Source organism: Sinohyriopsis cumingii, chromosome 15 (assembly GCF_028554795.1).
Source record: "Sinohyriopsis cumingii isolate HCF-2022 chromosome 15, ASM2855479v2, whole genome shotgun sequence".
Taxonomy (NCBI): Eukaryota; Metazoa; Mollusca; class Bivalvia; order Unionida; family Unionidae; genus Sinohyriopsis; species Sinohyriopsis cumingii.
The window spans coordinates 33,858,985-33,877,835 of record NC_142975.1 but is presented as its reverse complement, the minus strand read 5'-3'; the positions used below and the strand labels follow the sequence as shown (position 1 = coordinate 33,877,835).

The window sequence follows — 18,851 nt, the reverse complement described above, 5'->3', positions numbered from 1 at the left end:
ATAACACCAAATTACATCCATGCTATTATTTTGGTAAAATTCTACTTGAGGGGAAAATGGAAATATTTCAGCTCAAAGCGAAACCAGTCCCCTCCCCTCTTCTCCCAAACTAAATGGTCAGTACCTTATAGTAGATGAATTAGCATTGGGTTTATTGATTGTTGCATACGCTGTGATCTAAAAGCAGTAACTAAAGTAGTCGATTAAGATTGCATTATAGCTCATATTGATGATGTTAGAGAGCCTGTTGATAAAAGAAGAAAGTGTTGATATTGAAGCCTACAATTTTATAATTGCACCACTGATATAATAGGCAGGGAAACTTTCAGTGGGATGCCAACAACCGGGACAAGATATTTATCAGAGATGGCCACCAAACATAAAATATACTCAAAAATGAGAAAATATTTAGTTGACTTGAGAAATTACACAATGCTCAGACAAAACAAATGCACTTCTGAAAATCGTAGGATGATTTGCAGTCTAACAAAGGAATGCATAATCTTGACACATTCTTATAAGTTAGTAAATAACTAAAACATGTTTTTGTTTTTGCTTATTAATCTGAAATTTACTGTGAATTAAATCACAAATAATCCTGTATATCCTATCACAAGTCGAAATATATAGAATGTTCAAAAATATGTTTTAAATGAATTTTGATAGTCTTGATTGTAATGTTGTTCCACAATGAAGCAGCCCAGAATATATTGATAAATAGATCTAATAGATGAATGAAAGGGTTTAAATAAGTAGTTCTTCTGCGATTATATTGACTTAACAACACAACTGGATTGCCGGAGACTTAACTAAAACAGGAATGAATCATTTGTTTACCACATACATATTTATACATATTTTTCACTTGACCTATATCATTATAGATTACGAGGATTTCAAGTGGAGAACCCTGACCTCTAACTGTAAATAAGACCAGCCTTGAATTAGCTATGTAAATATTCTCTGTACAACTCACAATTATGGGCATAATTAGCTATATTTGTAAACATTCTCTGTACAACTTATAACCATGAAAAAAAGTTAAGCTAACAATGAAAATTAAGTGGAGATAACAGTAATATTCACTATTCATTCGTGACAAATACAACCATTTTGGGAAAAATGATAATTTTTTACATACATTCCTCACTGATCAAAGCTACCGACATATTGGCACTGTAAAAAAAAGATTTTCGCAGTACATAAAAGAGGTTTAACTTGGTACAGAAGAAATTCAGAGTAATAATCACATTCAGCTTTGTCTGATTTCATTGATTTATTCAGTTTTGTTGTAGATTCAGCTGTGTGTAAAGATCAGATTATTAAGTAATTAGTTTAGAAGTTCTTGAAGAATGTGAGATGAAGTGGGTGCAAGAAAACTGAATAAGTATTTATAGATATGCTTATATCAATATGGTTTATTGAACAATTTATTAAGTAAATAAAACATATCCTAAAAAGAATATTTATGTAATGATGTTAATGCAAATCTGAAATGAATATAAAATATCAAGTGTTTTTAAAACTTTATTATTAATTTTTTGAGGAAATACAATAAAATATGCTCAATCTGGAAGAAAAACATTTCGGAAGAAATACAGCTTGAAAGAGAAGGTTAAAATATTCAATAAGAGTAACAAAAATATAAAACGTTATACAAATATTAAGTTACAAAGTACTTGCTGAATTACAAATATACAAACAGACATTTGCAACCAATTAGAAGCATAAAAGTATAATCTAGTATTTAAATAGTCATCTCAACTCTCTTTAACTTAAAGTTTCTGCCAAATGTTGGGAACAGAAGTCACTATTAAGTTAATAAGGGCACCTTGCACTGGTGCTCTAATAAAGTCAGATAACAAATGTGCAATTTAGATGAGAATCTGGGATCATGAACAATTTTACAGTTGTATTTTTCATACCTGTTATTTACGCTCTTAGATAAGATTACAGTAATTAAATCAAAAGAATTGTAAGACTAGAAAAGATGTTTTCAATACATTTGGAGTTCTAATGAAATCAAAACCTAGATATGAGTTATGCTTAAATGTATTGAGCATGGTGGTTTGAGATTGGTAAATACTAATGAACTTTTAAGAGCAACAAAAGTGTTCCATCACAAAAAGTGATAAAAAAGCATGGATTTCTCTAACACTGGCCTTTGCCTTGAATCAAAATATTAATGACTCCTTGCTCAAGTGACTGTAAAAACTTTTTTGTTGAAAATGTTTCAAGCATGATGAAAAGTCACACAAAAGTACTTATTGTTACAGAGGACACCATACTACATTTGTATTTTAATTGGCCTTGCTTACCTTTAGTTTGATTAAAAGAATAAAACTATAGTTTTAAAATTTGGTGTGAAGCATGTTTTCATGTAAGTGACAGTACCTATATATTATTTTGATACGATTTAAAATGATGTGTGCATTATATGGAAAATATTTTGGCCAAGTTACCTTCAAGATAGATGGGGTTAATTTAAGAGGAAAAGACTGCTACTGAAGATTTGAAATGATATGTTTTTGCCAGCTATGCTGTTTCTGCATAATTATTACTTATGGATAGAACAGGATGTAAAATTATTTATGATAAATCAGTTTGTAAAAAATAAGGCGAAATAAAAGTAAAAAACTTATGAAACACAATTTCTAATTTTTGTTCCAAGTATTACACAAGGTACAATGCACACAAGAATACCATGAATTGCAATTGGGGGTGGGGTGAGAACTGGGCTGTTTAATAACTAAAAATCCTCTTTTTATAGTTGCATCAAGAATAACTGTCAGTGAAGTGCTTTTCTGATAAAGCTGTTCATTATTCTGCATAAATTACATTTTTTTTAAAAAATGTCCAACAACCAAAATATTGTTAATGTTATTCCAACTGGTTTCAACAAACACCACCTATATGTGAAAACATTTGTGTATTACGTCACTGCTTTTTGATTAGTCTGGTTCCCACAGTGGGATGCGATAGCATTTTGCGAAACGGAGACTTCAAAGCAGGGAACAAGACTAACTGTTGATACACCACCTAACAAGATTCTTTTTTCCCTTCAAAAACATGTAACATTTATTTCGTTAAACATTTATCTATGTCGAAACTCAATTTCTGCATTGTTCAATTAGTAAAATATTGATGCCGTGATTTCATTGCAAGTAATAATGAAACTTCTTATCATCCCTGAGGATATCTCTAAGTGCCAATCCAGGAATTCTCTGAAACTTGCTTTCCCCGCAATGCCTATATCTGTGAAACAAAGTTTTCATTTTAATTTTACACAGGAATTCATTTTGCTTGGTTGCCTTGCTATCTTTGATCCCAGCTATGACTGAGTAGGTTAGTTTTAAGGTAGTTTAATTAGATTACATACACAATAACATTTATAACAGTGTTCAGTTGGTCAACTAAAAAGAGTTTACCCGATATACGACCCAGGCTGCTAGATTTAAGCATGTAGGATTAGCGTATTTTATCTTTTTAATTCCATCTCCTTTATTTGATTCAACGATGTAAATAAGATGATAATACAAATGAGGACGGCTTTAATTCAGTGCAACACTACAAAATGCTTCCATTAGTCAGATTTCAAATCACGGTTGGCACTTAATTAGGTTATCAGAGAAACGTTCGTGGACATAGCTCTTATATATTAGGTTTAGTTACAAGAGGATGCATTGCATTTATGACAATTACACTTAAAAGAAACTTAGAAAAAGATAGAACCAGAACACAAATTTCAGTTGATAAAAAAAAATATTTAATTTGTATTTATTTATTAAAGTACTGCCTCCACAGGGGCCCCGAGTGGCTGAGTGGTCTAAAGTGCTCTCCGTTACGGATCACTGCCATCTCACCTCTGTCTGCGTGGGTTCGAGTCTCGGATTCGGCTAATGTGGGTATGTGAGAAAGCTTGCCAGTAGCTTCTCGTGGGTCGGTGGTTCTTTCCGGGGTTTTCCTGGGTTCTTCCTCCACCATTAATACTGGCCAGCATGTATAGCCTATCGTGTGCTGAAAAATGGTGTTAAACCCTACAACAACTACAACAACAACTGCCTCCACAAGGCATACATGAGATTTTCAATATCAAAATTTCCTTGAATATTGTTATTTACAGTGTACTAAGAATGTAGTTAGGAAAGAAAATGTAACAATTTATATTTCTTCTTATTAAAAGCTGATCTTTCATAATGTTGATTAAAATTTCCAGGTCCTATCTACCATTTTCAACAATAAAACGAGAAATATATCACAGTTTCTGTCACCAATTTTTAAAATGATTTTCATCAAGTTCAACATTTAGGGATCAATGTCTGGGGTATTTTCTGCTTTAAAAAATGGGATGCACACCTGACCCAGCATTATATCATCATTCTTCCCATGTAATTTCAATAAGGTATATGGGCCCTGGGTGTCACCCATATACCCATGTTCACCTCTACAGATCGTTGACATCTCACCTCACCCAACATGGGTATGTGAGAAAGCTTGCCAGTAGCTTGTTAATAATATTATTACAATAATGCATAACCAATATTTGAGTGTTGAATGATACTGTTATTTCCATTTTTAAATCTATAATGAGTTTTGTCTATTTTATTTTATTCATCGTCTCATATATTAGTGTGCAGCACATTCCCTGTTGCAACACTATGTTTACAATCATTCAGTAGAACAGTGAACCTTCTTGTTAAATTTATTAGACACATTATTTTGTAACCTAATTATCCTTGGCATTGCATAATTACAATTTTGGAAAAAAACAGCTTATCATTTATTATCATGTGGTTTATTGTTGCTGTAGCATATTCAATGCTTTTTACCTTAGAGTCACTTTAAATTAGTCATCTGAAGTAAATTATCAGTAATTAATAAATTACATTAATTATGCAAGTCTCTCATTAATGTTACTACTTTAAGGAAGGCTGTCCTCAGGAATTGTGTCTTTTTCATCTTTGGTAGCTTTTAATCATGACTTTCTTACATGATCAAACGAAAAAAACTAATTTGTAACAAAAGTGCAATCTTTAAACGGATTAGTTTGAATGAAATGCCCATGGTATCCAAAATAAATGTTTTTAAATAAAAGATTTTAAAAAGTGGAATATGTGTATTATCAAGAGTATTTCAACATATTTAAAAGAGGATACAAATTCTTCTAATGCTAAAATATCCCTTGATACATTTAAGTTTTTATAATTACAGTGAGCCAACTATAGTATGTTTTTAATCAGAATCACCATATAGTGAATTATATATATATATATATATATATATATATATATATATATATATATATATATATATATATATATATATATATATATATATATATTAGACTGGCTGTCATGAAAAATAAACAATATTTGCCACTGGAACACGAAGCACGCTGTGCAGCCTCCTTTACAGCATTATCACAACAGCCCCCACTAGCAGTATGGTAACTAGCAGAGTTATAATCGTGGGGTTTTGACCTCGACATCCATTAACTACGTCACAAGTCTGCTCCTCCTCAGCAGAACCCACGCAGTAATCCCCATTGTGAGGTATTGGGTTGTTACAGTATCGATACCGCTTCTGTATACCACCTGCAGAAGGAATGTTTAGTTCTAAGCCTCTGTTATCAAGCATCAATATTTTGCAAAAGTCTCTATTGCAGAATTTCATAAAGAGACAGCATTTTTCTCATCAACTTTAGACATGATAGTGAATTTCATTTTTAGTGAATGTCATTTTAATGAGACTATAAGTAAACATCTTTATGATATTTTAAAGTGAATTCATTTTAATGGGACTTTGGTTTTATATCTTGAGATTTTGCTAAATATTAAAGATTAAATATTCAAGAAATCTAAGCTTCAAACTGTAAAACATTTAAAAGAGAATAGTAAGACACAAATAGTGACTTAATTTTCTCTTTTTCTGGTTTATGAGAAAACAGAAATGAATTTCAACCAAATGTAGATGGCTTTACTAGATAATGCAACATCTTCATTATGGCATCAATACTTACTTCCGTTATTTGTCATACAGCTACCCCAGGGTCCAAAATCACTCCAGCCTCCATTTATTGTTCCTCTGTCTGCAAATGGACGTGTTGACCTGGCACCAACTGACTAAAATATGTATTAATAAGCATTAATGAAAATGACATTATAAATTAAAATAGTAATATATAGTCACTAATTGTCATTAATTGGCATCATTTTACAGTTATTAAGTGAAGAGTTGTTCTTAAATAGAAATACAATATATAATATGCTATTCATGTGCTGAAACACCCAAAAACATTCTATATATGGGCACTACTAGATTTTAAACAAATTGTAATATAATTAGAAGAGGAAACACTTCTATATAATAGTCATTTAAAAACAGATATGCTTCTCAGCTTTCATTCTCCTCCATTTACAAGCTCATGTATAGTGACTTTGTCAGGAATTTGATATACTTTACTATATATTATGTTGATTAATTTATTCGTTATGCATCTCTCAATGCACACCCTATACAGGAAACAATAGCTTACCTCTGGGGCCACAGGAAATATACTAACAACAGATTGGTCATTAGCCAAGGTCACCTAGAAAAAGAAAGTTGCATTTTCTGTCAAAAGTAGGTAAAGCTTAGAATAATTACCAATTACTAGTATTTCCTTTCTGCAGGGAAAGAGATGGAGATCTGTAAATGATGTGCATGAAAGATAAGAGTACATATATATATATATATATATATATATATATATATATATATATATATATATATATATATATATATATATATATATATATATATATATATATATATATATATATATATATTCATTATATGCTAATGATAATTGTATTTTGGACTTGACCTTCTCCAAAATCAACTTCATTTTCAACTTAACCTGAATCATTGCTTTTGCTTTTGTAAACAATATCTTTATCATAATCTGAGTCCATGCAGAGCATTGGAAATTCTCCATGTAATGCTGGGTCTACTTATTGTTTACCACATTTTATATTATTATCTTTGTAACAGCACTTCTAATTACAACTAAGATTTTATCTTATAAACATTAAGAACCTTACAGAATTAAATTTTATATTTGGTAATATATATTTAGAGAATGATAATTATGATCTAAGGTCAAGTAGAGGACTATATAATTTTATTTATCTACAAATTAGTTTTTCATGCTGTAAGATCTGAGCTGAAACAGTTGTATTATTGTTGTGTCCAGTATGTCACCTGGGCTGGAATTTATTTATTCAAATTTTTAATTCAAGTTATTCTTCTCAGGAATTACAAAGTGATAAAAAAAATAATATTCTTGGAAATAGAGACTTGGACTTATCTTGAAATTAAATTAAGGCTTTATTCTTGGATTGTGTTATTCTGATTCAACAAAAGACTGTTGGTACATAACTACAACAAGGTCATCACAAGCACATCAACACTTCTAGCACTGGATTTAGTTTGGAATACCATTAATAGTTTATTCAGAACTTTAATCATGAGAACTTGTGTTAGAAATTCAAGAATTATTTGGAATTTAATTCCCAATACTGCAAATTCTTTTTACATTTATCAACTTGTAACCTAGGGAAACAAATTAAAATTATTTGTTGAAGGTTTGAGAGTACAGTAAGTCCTTTATAAACAAATAAACACAACATCTCATAAGTAATAATTAAGGAGGATAACAAAAGAAAATACATGTATCTGCATACAAATTGTATAAGTGAGGCTAAATGCTATTGTTTCCTGAGATGTTGAGTTCCTCAGGTTGAACTGATTTTTGTGAACACAAAATATGTAATGAATCATTAAGTAGAGAGTTTCATGTGGGTCCGACATTGGTCACCTGTATGGTAAATGTACACAACTTTATGAATGCAATTCACACACCTATTGAAACTGTACAAGGGAAGGAAAGGCTTGGAGCATACAGTTTGCTCTCAATATTGTGTGATTAATCTTCTTTCCTGTGCCATACAGATAGAATCACTTTCTCAACATAAATATGTGAAGTCATTCATACAGCCAACATTTTCCTTTATGCCCAGAGTCTTGGCTTTAATTCATAATTTTTGGAATACTTTAAGGCCCCAGCCTTAAAGTATAAATACTTTCACATCATTAAAGTAACTGATTTTCACCAAATTGTGAGAGTATGTTGAGCAGTTTGTGAAAGATGACATGTAAAATTTCTTATTTTTATAGCATCAGTGCCCATATTTGATTGTGGATTGGCTGTAGCAAATTTGATGACCTTCATGCTTAAATCTTTTTTGTCAAATCTGTTCAAATCCTGTTTATGGTTTGTAGACCAATTTCTTCAAATGGGATTCTTCCTTTTTTTCCCCTGTCAACTTTTAGTAATGGTTTCAATATATTACAACAAACTGGCATTGTTTTCAATTAAATTTTGTTAAATTCTGCAGATGGTTTCTGAGATGTTTTAAAAAAAAAATTATATTCTTTGTAACAGTTAGCACATTTGAAGGCAGACTTGTAGTATAGGAACAAATTTGAAATGACTTCATGCCAGAAAATCAATGCTTTGCCTCTGATGTGTTCAATTCTTTCAAGCAATGTTTATGTGTATGTGTGTGTGTGTGATTTGAATTTTTAATGTAGCTTTAAAAATTTTCAGTCATATCACTACCATGTCTGCAGTGCAGCAGTGCTGTCCAGCACTGGGGCATCATGCTGCAGATGTGCAGCAGCATGATGTCCCACCTAGTCACAATATCCTGATGCCTTAGGCCGACCAGTCCTAACACTAACCTCTTAATGCTGAGCACCTAGCGAGGAAACTGTTAGTACCATATTTTTATAAGTCTTAATGGTATGACTTAGCTGGGGTTCAAACCTGCGACCTCCCACATCCAAGACAGATGCCCTAACCACTAGACCACCAGAGCGGTCTTGAGCAGTGTTTATATAGTCAAATGATTTATCTAATTACTCTAATGGTGGCCATATTTGGTGGCAGTTTGGTATCATTGGAACAAATTTAAAAGAGTCACATGCCTTGATGCGTCTTCTCACATTCATTTGAATCCTGGACAGCAGGGTTTGAGAAGAAGCTTAAAATTGCTGCTGTGAATGGACTACATCCTACTGAAAAAAATCTATGTGCACACACAAGCACACAGGATTCACTTAGGCTTAGGAGAAATATTGAACAGGTAACATTTTATGTTATCACTTTCACTGCTTCAGGTGGAAAAATATACACTAACGACTTGTACTGCACATTTAAAATTCAGTTAAATGAAAGGGTCAGCATATAAATGAAAAATTATTTCTTTACAAGGTTACTTGGTAGATATCTTACCACAGTTTTACTAATGTTCAGGCGGACCCTGCAATCAGCATCTGGGTAGGCATTATTGGTTCCATTCAAAGTAATCTTTACCATAGGACAAAGGTTGCTTGGACAGGATCTGGTTTCTCCTGGTTGACGATTATATTGATTGATGAATTTGAAGTAGAGAACACTAGAAATAGAATGGATAGTAATTATCAAGATGAATCCACTGTTATGACTCTATGGTCATAAAGTAAATAATTTAATTATTAAAGTTATAAATGAAAATGTGAGAAAAACTTACAGTATTATCAAGTGAATCCAAAATTATCCTGATAAAGTTGTATGAAAGTCACAAAGAATGAAAAGTTCCATATAAATTTCAAAACCAGAAATTTTCTGGTGCCAAGAATCATGATGTTTTTAAGAAGGCATTGTCCATCCTTAAAATAATTCATAACAGTTTCAGAATAATATTATAGTCCAAATAATGAGCACTTTCTATTTCCAAACATTTTTCCTCTTGAATAATGTCTAAAACATGTCTGTAGACTTAAAACAGGAACACAAGAAACAATGAAGACTCCAAAATAGGAATGAAATCTGATTTCTCAGTTCTAATACATTTTATTCACCTTCTTTTGTGACTATATTTCACCATATACCTCACATGATAGATCTTGCTACTCATTTAGCCTCGAAATTGCCAACCAATGGGAAGTTACTGAATTTGTCTAGGAACATCCAAACCCCATCAGTCAGTGAGAAATTAATCCAAAGGTTCCAATAAGTCTGATTAAGATTATTATTATTAATTGTCAACACATATGTACTAGCATCTATTTATACATCCTATGTAACTTAATTGGGTTCCAAGGGTTGTCATCACTGGGGGAGGATGTGGGAGATAATTGCCCACTTTCCTTGGAAATCTCCCAATGGCTTGTGTCTGATAGAGCCTCTAACAACCAAATCCGGCTCCAGGCCTTCACAAGTGGCAGAACCTGTTTAAACTGACTGGAGATTGGATGACAGGCGAGTTTCTAGTGCCTTAAAACCAGATGCTTCGGGCAGATGGGGCTCATTAACCTTGGGTGGTCGCCCATCTAGGAGAAGGTAAACTCCGATTTCAAACCTTCGCTGCCTTGCAACTATACCCTCTCATGGGAAAGGCTAAGGAAGTAAACCTCAACAGAAAATCCGGAGACGAAGTCCCTAAGGCGACTTGGCATTGTTTTCATTGTCATCTTGGCAACTCCTGCGACGCAGCTTGTCCTTTCCCTTGGATCCACCAGCTGCATGGAGAGGGGGGATCAACTGCATGGGTAACAGTTGATTCTCCATATCACCCTGCCCAGGCTTGCGCCCTGGAGAGAACACTCCAGTTTCACTCCACAGCGTCGACACAACACGGGTTATAGGTTACCTCTCGACTGGCCTAGAGCCAGATGCCAGGGGTTGCTTCTGGCAGTGGGAGAGACCAACAGGTTTCACTGGACAGCTACCGCCTGCCTCAAACTGGGCAGCCGCCAGCTAATAAGGTGCCATCTCGTCACAGTTCGCCTGCCTTGCTGGGTGCATAAGGCTTAAGGTACGTGAGTACCTGACAAGTGGACTGCAACTACTGCACCAAGAAATAACAAAAGAAAACCAACAAGGAAACCTCCAATTCTCAAGCTAGGTACCTGGAATGTCCAGACCATGCTTGCTGGGCTTTCAGATGATCTACAGGAAATCAGCGATGTTCGAAAGATTTCAGTCATCAACTACAAACTTGCAAGACTCCAGGTCGACATCGCATCACTACAGGAAACACGACTACCAGATTCCGGAGAAAAGAACTACACATTCTTCTGGCAAAGAAAGAGCACCAGCAAAGCCAGAGAGTTTGGTGTCAGATTCGCTGTCAGGAACACTGCTGGGGATGATAGAACCCTGCCAACAAGGAAATGGAAGACTGCTATCGTTTCCACTCCCACACTAAGCGCCTCAGCAGACACCAAGGATGAGTTTTATGATGAGTTAAACTCGCTCATCAACAAAATTCCCAAGGAAGAGAATTTGATTTTGCTGGGCGACTTCAATGCTAGGGATGGTGCCGACCATGACTCTTGGCCCTCCAGTCTTGGCAAGTTTGGCATTGGGAAGATGAATGAGAATGGGCAGCGCCTTCTAGAGATGTGCTCGTACCATGACCTCAGCATCACCAATTCATTCTTTCTGACAAAGCCACAGCATAAAGTGTCTTGGAAGCATCCCCGATCTAAACACTGGCACCAGCTGGACTTGATCTTTACAAGACGGTCAGCCATGAAGGGTGTGCTTCTTACCCGTACCTTCCACAGTGCTGACTGTGACACCGACCACTTGCTAGTGTGCTGCAAAATGAAGCTTCAGCTGGAGAAGATCCACAGCTCTAGGCAAGAGGGTAAACCACGCATAGATGTGAGCAAAACGTCATATCCAGACAAGGCTGAGGAATTCACCTATACTCTTTCCAAGACGTTTGATTCAGAACCTCCCAACAGAAGTGCCAAAGAAAGTTGGGATCACATCAGAGAGACTGTGTACAGCACAGCCACATGGATCTTTGGTGAGAAGCAATCAAAGAACAATGACTGGTTTGAGGCTAACTCTGCCACACTCATGCCAGCCATAGAAGAGCACCGCAGTACTCACCTGCAATACAAGCAATCCCCCACCTGCAATACAAGTGATCCCCCTGCCAGAAGACACTACAGGCATATAGGTCTACCAGAAGCAAAGTGCAGAGATTAGCACAGCAGCGTGCTATTGAATACTGGCTTCAGCTCTGTCAGAGCATCCAGTCAGCAGCAGATATCGGAAACATTAGAGGCATGTACAATGGCATACAGAAAGCAATGGGTCCCACGAAGAAAGTGACAGCACCACTGAAGTCTGCCACAGGCGATACCATCCACAACAAGGGCAAGCAGATGGAGCGATGGGTGGAATACTACTTTGAACTGTACTCCAGAGAGAACCATGTCACCAATGATGCCCTCAACGCCATTAAAACCCCCCTCTCATGGCCGAACTAGAGGAGAAACCTACTGTAGCTGAACTAAGGAAGGCCTTAGAGAAACTGTTCTTAGGTCAAGCCCCAATGAAGGATGGCATCCCAGCAGAAGTCATCAAATGCAGATGTAGCGTGCTGCTCACACACCTGTACGACCTCCTCTGCCAGTGCTGGGATGAGGGTGCAGTGCTTCAGGACATGAGAGACGCCAACATCGTAACCCTATACACGAACAAGGGCGACAGAAGCGACTGCAACAACCACATGGGCATATTCCTTCTCAGCATTGTGGGTAAAGTTTTCGCACTCGTCATCGTGAACATACTGCAGACGCTTGCTGACAGAGTGTATCCAAAGTAGCAGTGCGGGTTCCATGCAGAAACGTCCACAATCAACATGATCTTCTCCATCAGGCAACTGCAGGAAAAATGCAGAGAACAACACAGAATCCTCTTCCTGGCCTTTATAGACCTCACCAAGGCATTTGATCTGGTCAGCAGAGACGGACTCTTCACAATCATGGCAAACACTGGATGCCCTCCAAAGCTGCTAGGCATGATCCAGTCCTTCCACGATGACATGAAAGGCACAGTGCAGTACGGTGGCTCAACGTCCGACCCCTTTAACATCCACAGTGGAGTGAAACAGGGCTGTGTCCTTACCCCCATGCTTTTCATCATCTTCTTCACAGTCCTGCTCAAGCATGCCTTAGGGACATCCACAGAAGGGATCTACCTGCACACATGAGTTCATGTACCTCGGATCTACCATCACCAACATCCAACAACCTCTTGCTCGATGCTGAGCTCAACAAGCAGATCGGAAAGGCATCAACAACTCTCTCCAGGTGGTCACAGAGAATGTGGAACAACATCATGGTGACCCTGAACACCAAGATCACAGTGTACCATGCCTGCGTGCTAAGCACTCTCCTGTATGCCAGTGAAACCTGGACTCTATATGCCTCACAAGAGAAAAGACTAAGCGCCTTTCACATGCGATGCCTCCGACGCATACTCGGGATCACCTGGAGCGATCGCATAACAAACAACGAGGTACCTGAATGTGCCAAGATTCCCAGCATGGTCACACTCCTCTGCCAACGTCACATCAGATGGGTGGGCCATGTACGTCGGATGGATAACGGACGGATCCCCAAAGACATTCTTTATTCGAAACTCGCCTCTGGCAAAAGGTCGATCTGACGGCCACATCTCCCCTTCAAGGATGTCTGCAAGCATGACATGAAAGCCTTTGACATCGATGTCAACACCTGGAAAGAGCTCGCTCTAGACAGATCAAGCTGGCGACATGCTCTGATCACTGGTTTGAAAGTTAGTGAGGACAAGCTATGCTTGCTAGCTGATGAAAAACGATCGCGGAGGAAAAAGAAGCAGCTCCAACAAAGACCAGATGCAACATTCAATTGCAGCAAGGACTGCCACTCCAATGTTGGACTAAATAGCCACAGCAGATGCTGCACAACCACCAACCAGGACATCTCTCATGGGCGCACTTCCATTGTCTCTCGAGACTAACATATGCCAACATCTAATTTAACGCTCTTAACAAACACATGTCATGTAGACAAAATCTAACTAAAGATATTCTGTACAATAATAAATAATAGTAAATGAAATAAAATCATGTACCAGGACTTAAAAATATATTGATATACATAACACTGCACATGAATATAGTTGTAACAAATTTAAAGATGAATGCGCACATGAACATAGCTGTACCAAGTATAAATATAAATGAGCACATGTATATAGTTGTAAAAGGTATAAGGATGGATGCACACATGTATATAGTTGTAACAAATATAAACATAAATGCGCACACGAATATAGTGTGCCAAGTGCATTAGTCAATTTTATTTTATATGCATCAATTTGGTACAAACAAAAGTTCCTGATATGCTGTGGTCTTCAATAAGCTTCTTCAAAAACCAATCATAATATCGTAAGAGAACTGCTACGACCTCGCAAATCCAGCCCTCCCAGATATAACTTTAAGCTACACTAAGCTAAAAATTATCTGCTCACCTAGGTGGCAGGGTCCAGTTTCGTTTATTGGCCCCTGGCAAATTTCTTAACTTCAGGCTATGGTGTGACTTTTTCAGCTATTATTGTTTACTATTTATAGATATGGATATATTTGTGAACTAGGTGTTTTGGGCTTGTGTTGTTCTTGAAATTGATGTCAGGCATGTACACCTTCCATAGTTGCTCTGCAGTATGTTGATAGTGAAATACCAATAGTTGGCTAGGAAGAAGAGCTAGGCTCCCATAGCAGTAGACACGTGGGTTCAAGGCAAGCTGAGTATCTCAAAAACGGCTTGGATGACAACTATTCTGAATTGCATCAAACTATTTAGTAGACAATGTTTTTCAAACTTTTCATCCAGGGAAAGGGCTTGCATTTGCACTGTGAGCACTACATGCTGTCAAAAATGGCATTTGGATGTGAAAAATGCAGGTATAAAATAGGGGTTGGGGTGCATAAACCTCTTCTGCTATGAACTGCCATTGACTTCTCTGGTCAAGTGTATACTATTCTTATGCTTTGTTTTAATATAGGTATCTAAAAATATGGACCTTTTTGACCTCATTTATGTATTTGATTTTTTATGATTTTTTTATTCTAGGTCGCTGATTGCGGCATTAAATTTGTACATAAAAACTGGACCCTGCCCCCCTAGGTGCTGGTTGTCAGAGTGATCTCCCCTTGGAGTGTCAGGCATGTTCTCTGGAGTGTCAGGCATGTTCTCTATGGATGAAACGGCTGGGAGGGCATATATGTATTTTGACTGGGTGATAATTGTCGAAGAAACATTTTACTAGACAAATTAAGTTCCTTTTTTAAATACGTTTTCCAATTATAATATCTTAGGGAAATATATAAAAAGTGTACAGAGATAAATCCCCTTACTCAGGAAATGTCATCTGTGTCCCTATGTATGTGAGGCACCTTTTAGATATCCCTACAGGAGAAGACTCCATCTATCAGGACAACATAAAAAAAGGACAATTATGAAGCTGTCAAAGAAGGATGACCTGTTGCGCCATGACTATAGGTCATACCAGATCGACTTGAGCCTTTGGGATGAAAGATCTCCGACAGAAAAACTGGATAATGTTGACTCTGATCTCCATCCCATGGCCTGGATAATGTCTGTCAGAGAACAGTTCCAGTCAAAAGCTATGATTGTGGCAAGTGCTCTAACCTTGCGTACCATAATGCATAACAAATTTATTTGAGCTGGAGTTATTTCTTGATATTCACGGTAAATAACCCACATATTCCGGGATGAAAGGGTCTGTAGTAATATTTCCTGGTCCTGTTTGAGAGGTAAAAAATAAGTGTGATCTCCCTTGATGCAACAGTTCTGTCCTTTGAGATACCACTTTAAAGCTCTAATTAGATCCTGTAGGTGGTCTTGAGCTGAAGTGTCCAGAATAGACAGTGATTTCATTACAACATTCTTCCCGTGGAAGGGAGTCTGTTCTTGGCAATGAAAAAGGGTACCATCATGAATGACACTGACCAGTCTTGTCAGAACTGCATCTAAACTGGATCCACTGATAATATCTACATGTCGCTTATTGTACATGTTGTAACTAATGAAAATGAGAAATAATGTCTTGTAAGAAAGGCAAGTCAATGATGCTCTTGCAAGTGAGGGCTTCATTAGAGATTGTGATCATTCATGTTGGAACTGTAACTAAATGAGTCCAACAAGAAATGTATTGCTGAACTGTGCCTGCCAACTTTCAATGTGGTGAGGAGACAGGTGAACTAATTAAGCTCTTGGGAACAGTTTATTTGGTGTCTTATTCAGCCAGGTTAAACCGTACGAAAAGTCCACATGGTTAATGATCAAGTGTCCTGAGCCATATTATATGGTGTTAAACGCCACAACAACAACAACAACAAAAGTTTGATGGACACCACTCCCTCGGTAACTCATGCCCTGATAAATTGCTATTCCTCTTATAACGTGGGGTCAGGTGTGGATCTCATTTTTTAAACCAGAAAATACAACAAAAAATTGATCCCTATTTGTTGATCTTGAAGAAAATCGCACTTAAAATTGAAAACAGGGATAACGGAAATTTTTATGTATAGCTTGTTTTATATTCGAAAACGATAGATAGGACCTGGAAATTTTAACCAACACTATGAAATATCAAATTGAACAATAGGTCAAACAATTTTTTATAATTTTATTGCAAACAATGTTCCAAGTATACTGCAATTAAAGATACATAAGGAAATTTTGATCAATGAAAATGTCACTCATGCCAAGTGGAGGCATTACTTTAATAAATAAATAGAGATTAAATAATTTTTTTTTCAATTGAAATTTATGTTCTAGCTCTATCTTTTGTTGTTGTTTTTGTTGTTGTTGGGTTTAATGCCATATTTCATCACACGATAGGCTATGCATGGCAGCCAGTATTAATGGTGGAGGAAGAACCCAGGAAAACCTCGGAAAGAACCACCGACCCACGAGAAGCTACTGGCAAGCTTTCTCACATACTGGCACATTGGCTGAATCCTAGACTCGAACCCAAACAGACAGATGTTAGATGGCAGTGATCCGTAATGGAGAGCGCTTTAGACCAATCTGCCAATCGGGGCCCCAGCTCTATCTTTTAGTTCATTTTAAGTGTAATTGTCATAAATGCAATGTGTCCTCTTGTAATTAAACGTAAAATGCATCAATCTACCATAACAGCTATGTCCACGAGTGTTTCTCTGAGAACCCAATTATGTGCTGACCATGTTTTGATAACTGACTTCCAGTAGTATTTTTTGTATTGTTGCACTGAATTAAAAGCTGGCCTCCTTTATATTATCATGTTAATTATGTCTTTTGAATCAAATAAAGGAGGTGGAATTAAAAAAAAAAGTTAAAAGGCATGAAAATCCTACAAACTTAAAATCTTGCAGCCCTGGTCATGTGTCGGGTGAACTCACTTCATTTGATTAATCGAACACTTATAAATGTTATTGTGTATGTAACATTAACTACCTTAAATTAACTGACTCTTTCATAACTGTGATCAAACATAACAAGGCAGCAAAGCGAAAAGAATACTTCATAAAATAAAGAGCTTGATTTCACAGATACAGACCATTGTGGGCAAGCGTGTTTCAGAGACCTCTTGAACTGGCATTTAGAGATATCCTCAAGGATGATAAGAAGTTTGATTATTACTTCCAATGAGATCATGACATCAGTATTGTACTAACTGATCAATAAAAAAAATAGAGTTTCAATGTAGACGATTGTCTCACGAAATAAATGTCGCATGTTTTTCAAGCAAAAAAGGAATCTTCTTTGGTGGTTTATCAACAGTTAGTCTAGTTCCCTGCTCCGTGGACTCCTGATTTGGCAGGATAATATTAAACACCAATATGCAAACCAGACTCATCAAGAAAACAAAAAGAGTGACATAATACACAGGTTTTTTTCATGTACACATGATGGTTGTTGAAACCATTTGGAACGATCTTTCATATGCTGGACATTTTGAAAATAAATATTATTTAAACAGAATAAAAAACAACTTCATTAGAAAAAGCGCATTATTAAAAATTATTATCGATGTGATTGTAAAATGAGGATTCAGTCAATAAACAGCCCAGTTCCCTAATGCTGCATTCCCCCCCCCATGGTTTTCTCGATGTCAAAAGGTCCCTGAGTAACTCACGCCTCACTTATATGTTATGTTTGTGGACCACGTTGTGCATGAGTTATCGAGGGAGAGATGTAGTGATCTATTAGAGATCAGAATCAGAGGGACCAGCAATTAAGGAGTCATAACTCCAAGTATGCTTATGGGTTGCAGACCTATTCTGATTACAACCAACGTACCATGTGAAGATATAAAGTCAATGGTGAATGGCATATCTAAGCATTGAAGACTAAACACACATGTAGGTCCACATACCAAATTGTATTGGATTATTTTGATTGTTTCCTGGATCTTTTGTTGTGGAGATTTCCTATTGGTTATAAAAAACAATTCACCTGCTAAATTGTATCTAATTATGTGCAAGGGCTACAGAGCAATGCTAGTTACAAGATGTGACAATGGACATATTGATCATCAGAGACAAAAATAATGGCCCATTCATTTAGTATATGCGCAAAAGTCTGGCAAAGCTTGACCTCCCCCTCCCTGTACACATGCATAGTTTTTTTTTTAAAAACCCACCTGCGTATGTATGCTTGGCACACACCCCACCCCGAATTCTATAGAATGGCCTATCGTTAATCCATACAGAAACCTTAAAGGATTAACAATATTACCATGTTTAATAAAACAGATATTCCACCGACATTGAATGTCTGGCTGCATCAAAGAAAAAAGCTGCGTAACTTTAAACAGTTTGTCATCCACTAAAATTCAAACGCTTATTGAACCAGTTGAACTGGTTACATATTAGACAAATTATTATCAAGGTTTCACCTCACCCACCCCA

At 36.4% G+C, this 18,851-nt stretch overlaps 1 protein-coding gene across 1 annotated transcript in view; it reads right to left on the bottom strand.

Moving 5' to 3' along the window:
• Positions 1-1,516: 1,516 nt before the first annotated feature.
• Positions 1,517-18,851, bottom strand: part of LOC149781579 (cell surface hyaluronidase-like) — a 65,916-nt gene continuing 48,581 nt past the window's right edge. Inside the window, exons 22-25 of the mRNA XM_089935619.1 lie at positions 9,338-9,500; positions 6,536-6,589; positions 6,020-6,122; positions 1,517-5,594 (exon numbers count right to left, since the gene is read on the bottom strand). Of these exons, the coding sequence (XP_089791745.1) occupies positions 5,410-5,594; positions 6,020-6,122; positions 6,536-6,589; positions 9,338-9,500 (505 nt within the window). The 3' untranslated portion in view covers positions 1,517-5,409. The remainder of the gene's footprint in view (positions 5,595-6,019; positions 6,123-6,535; positions 6,590-9,337; positions 9,501-18,851) is intronic.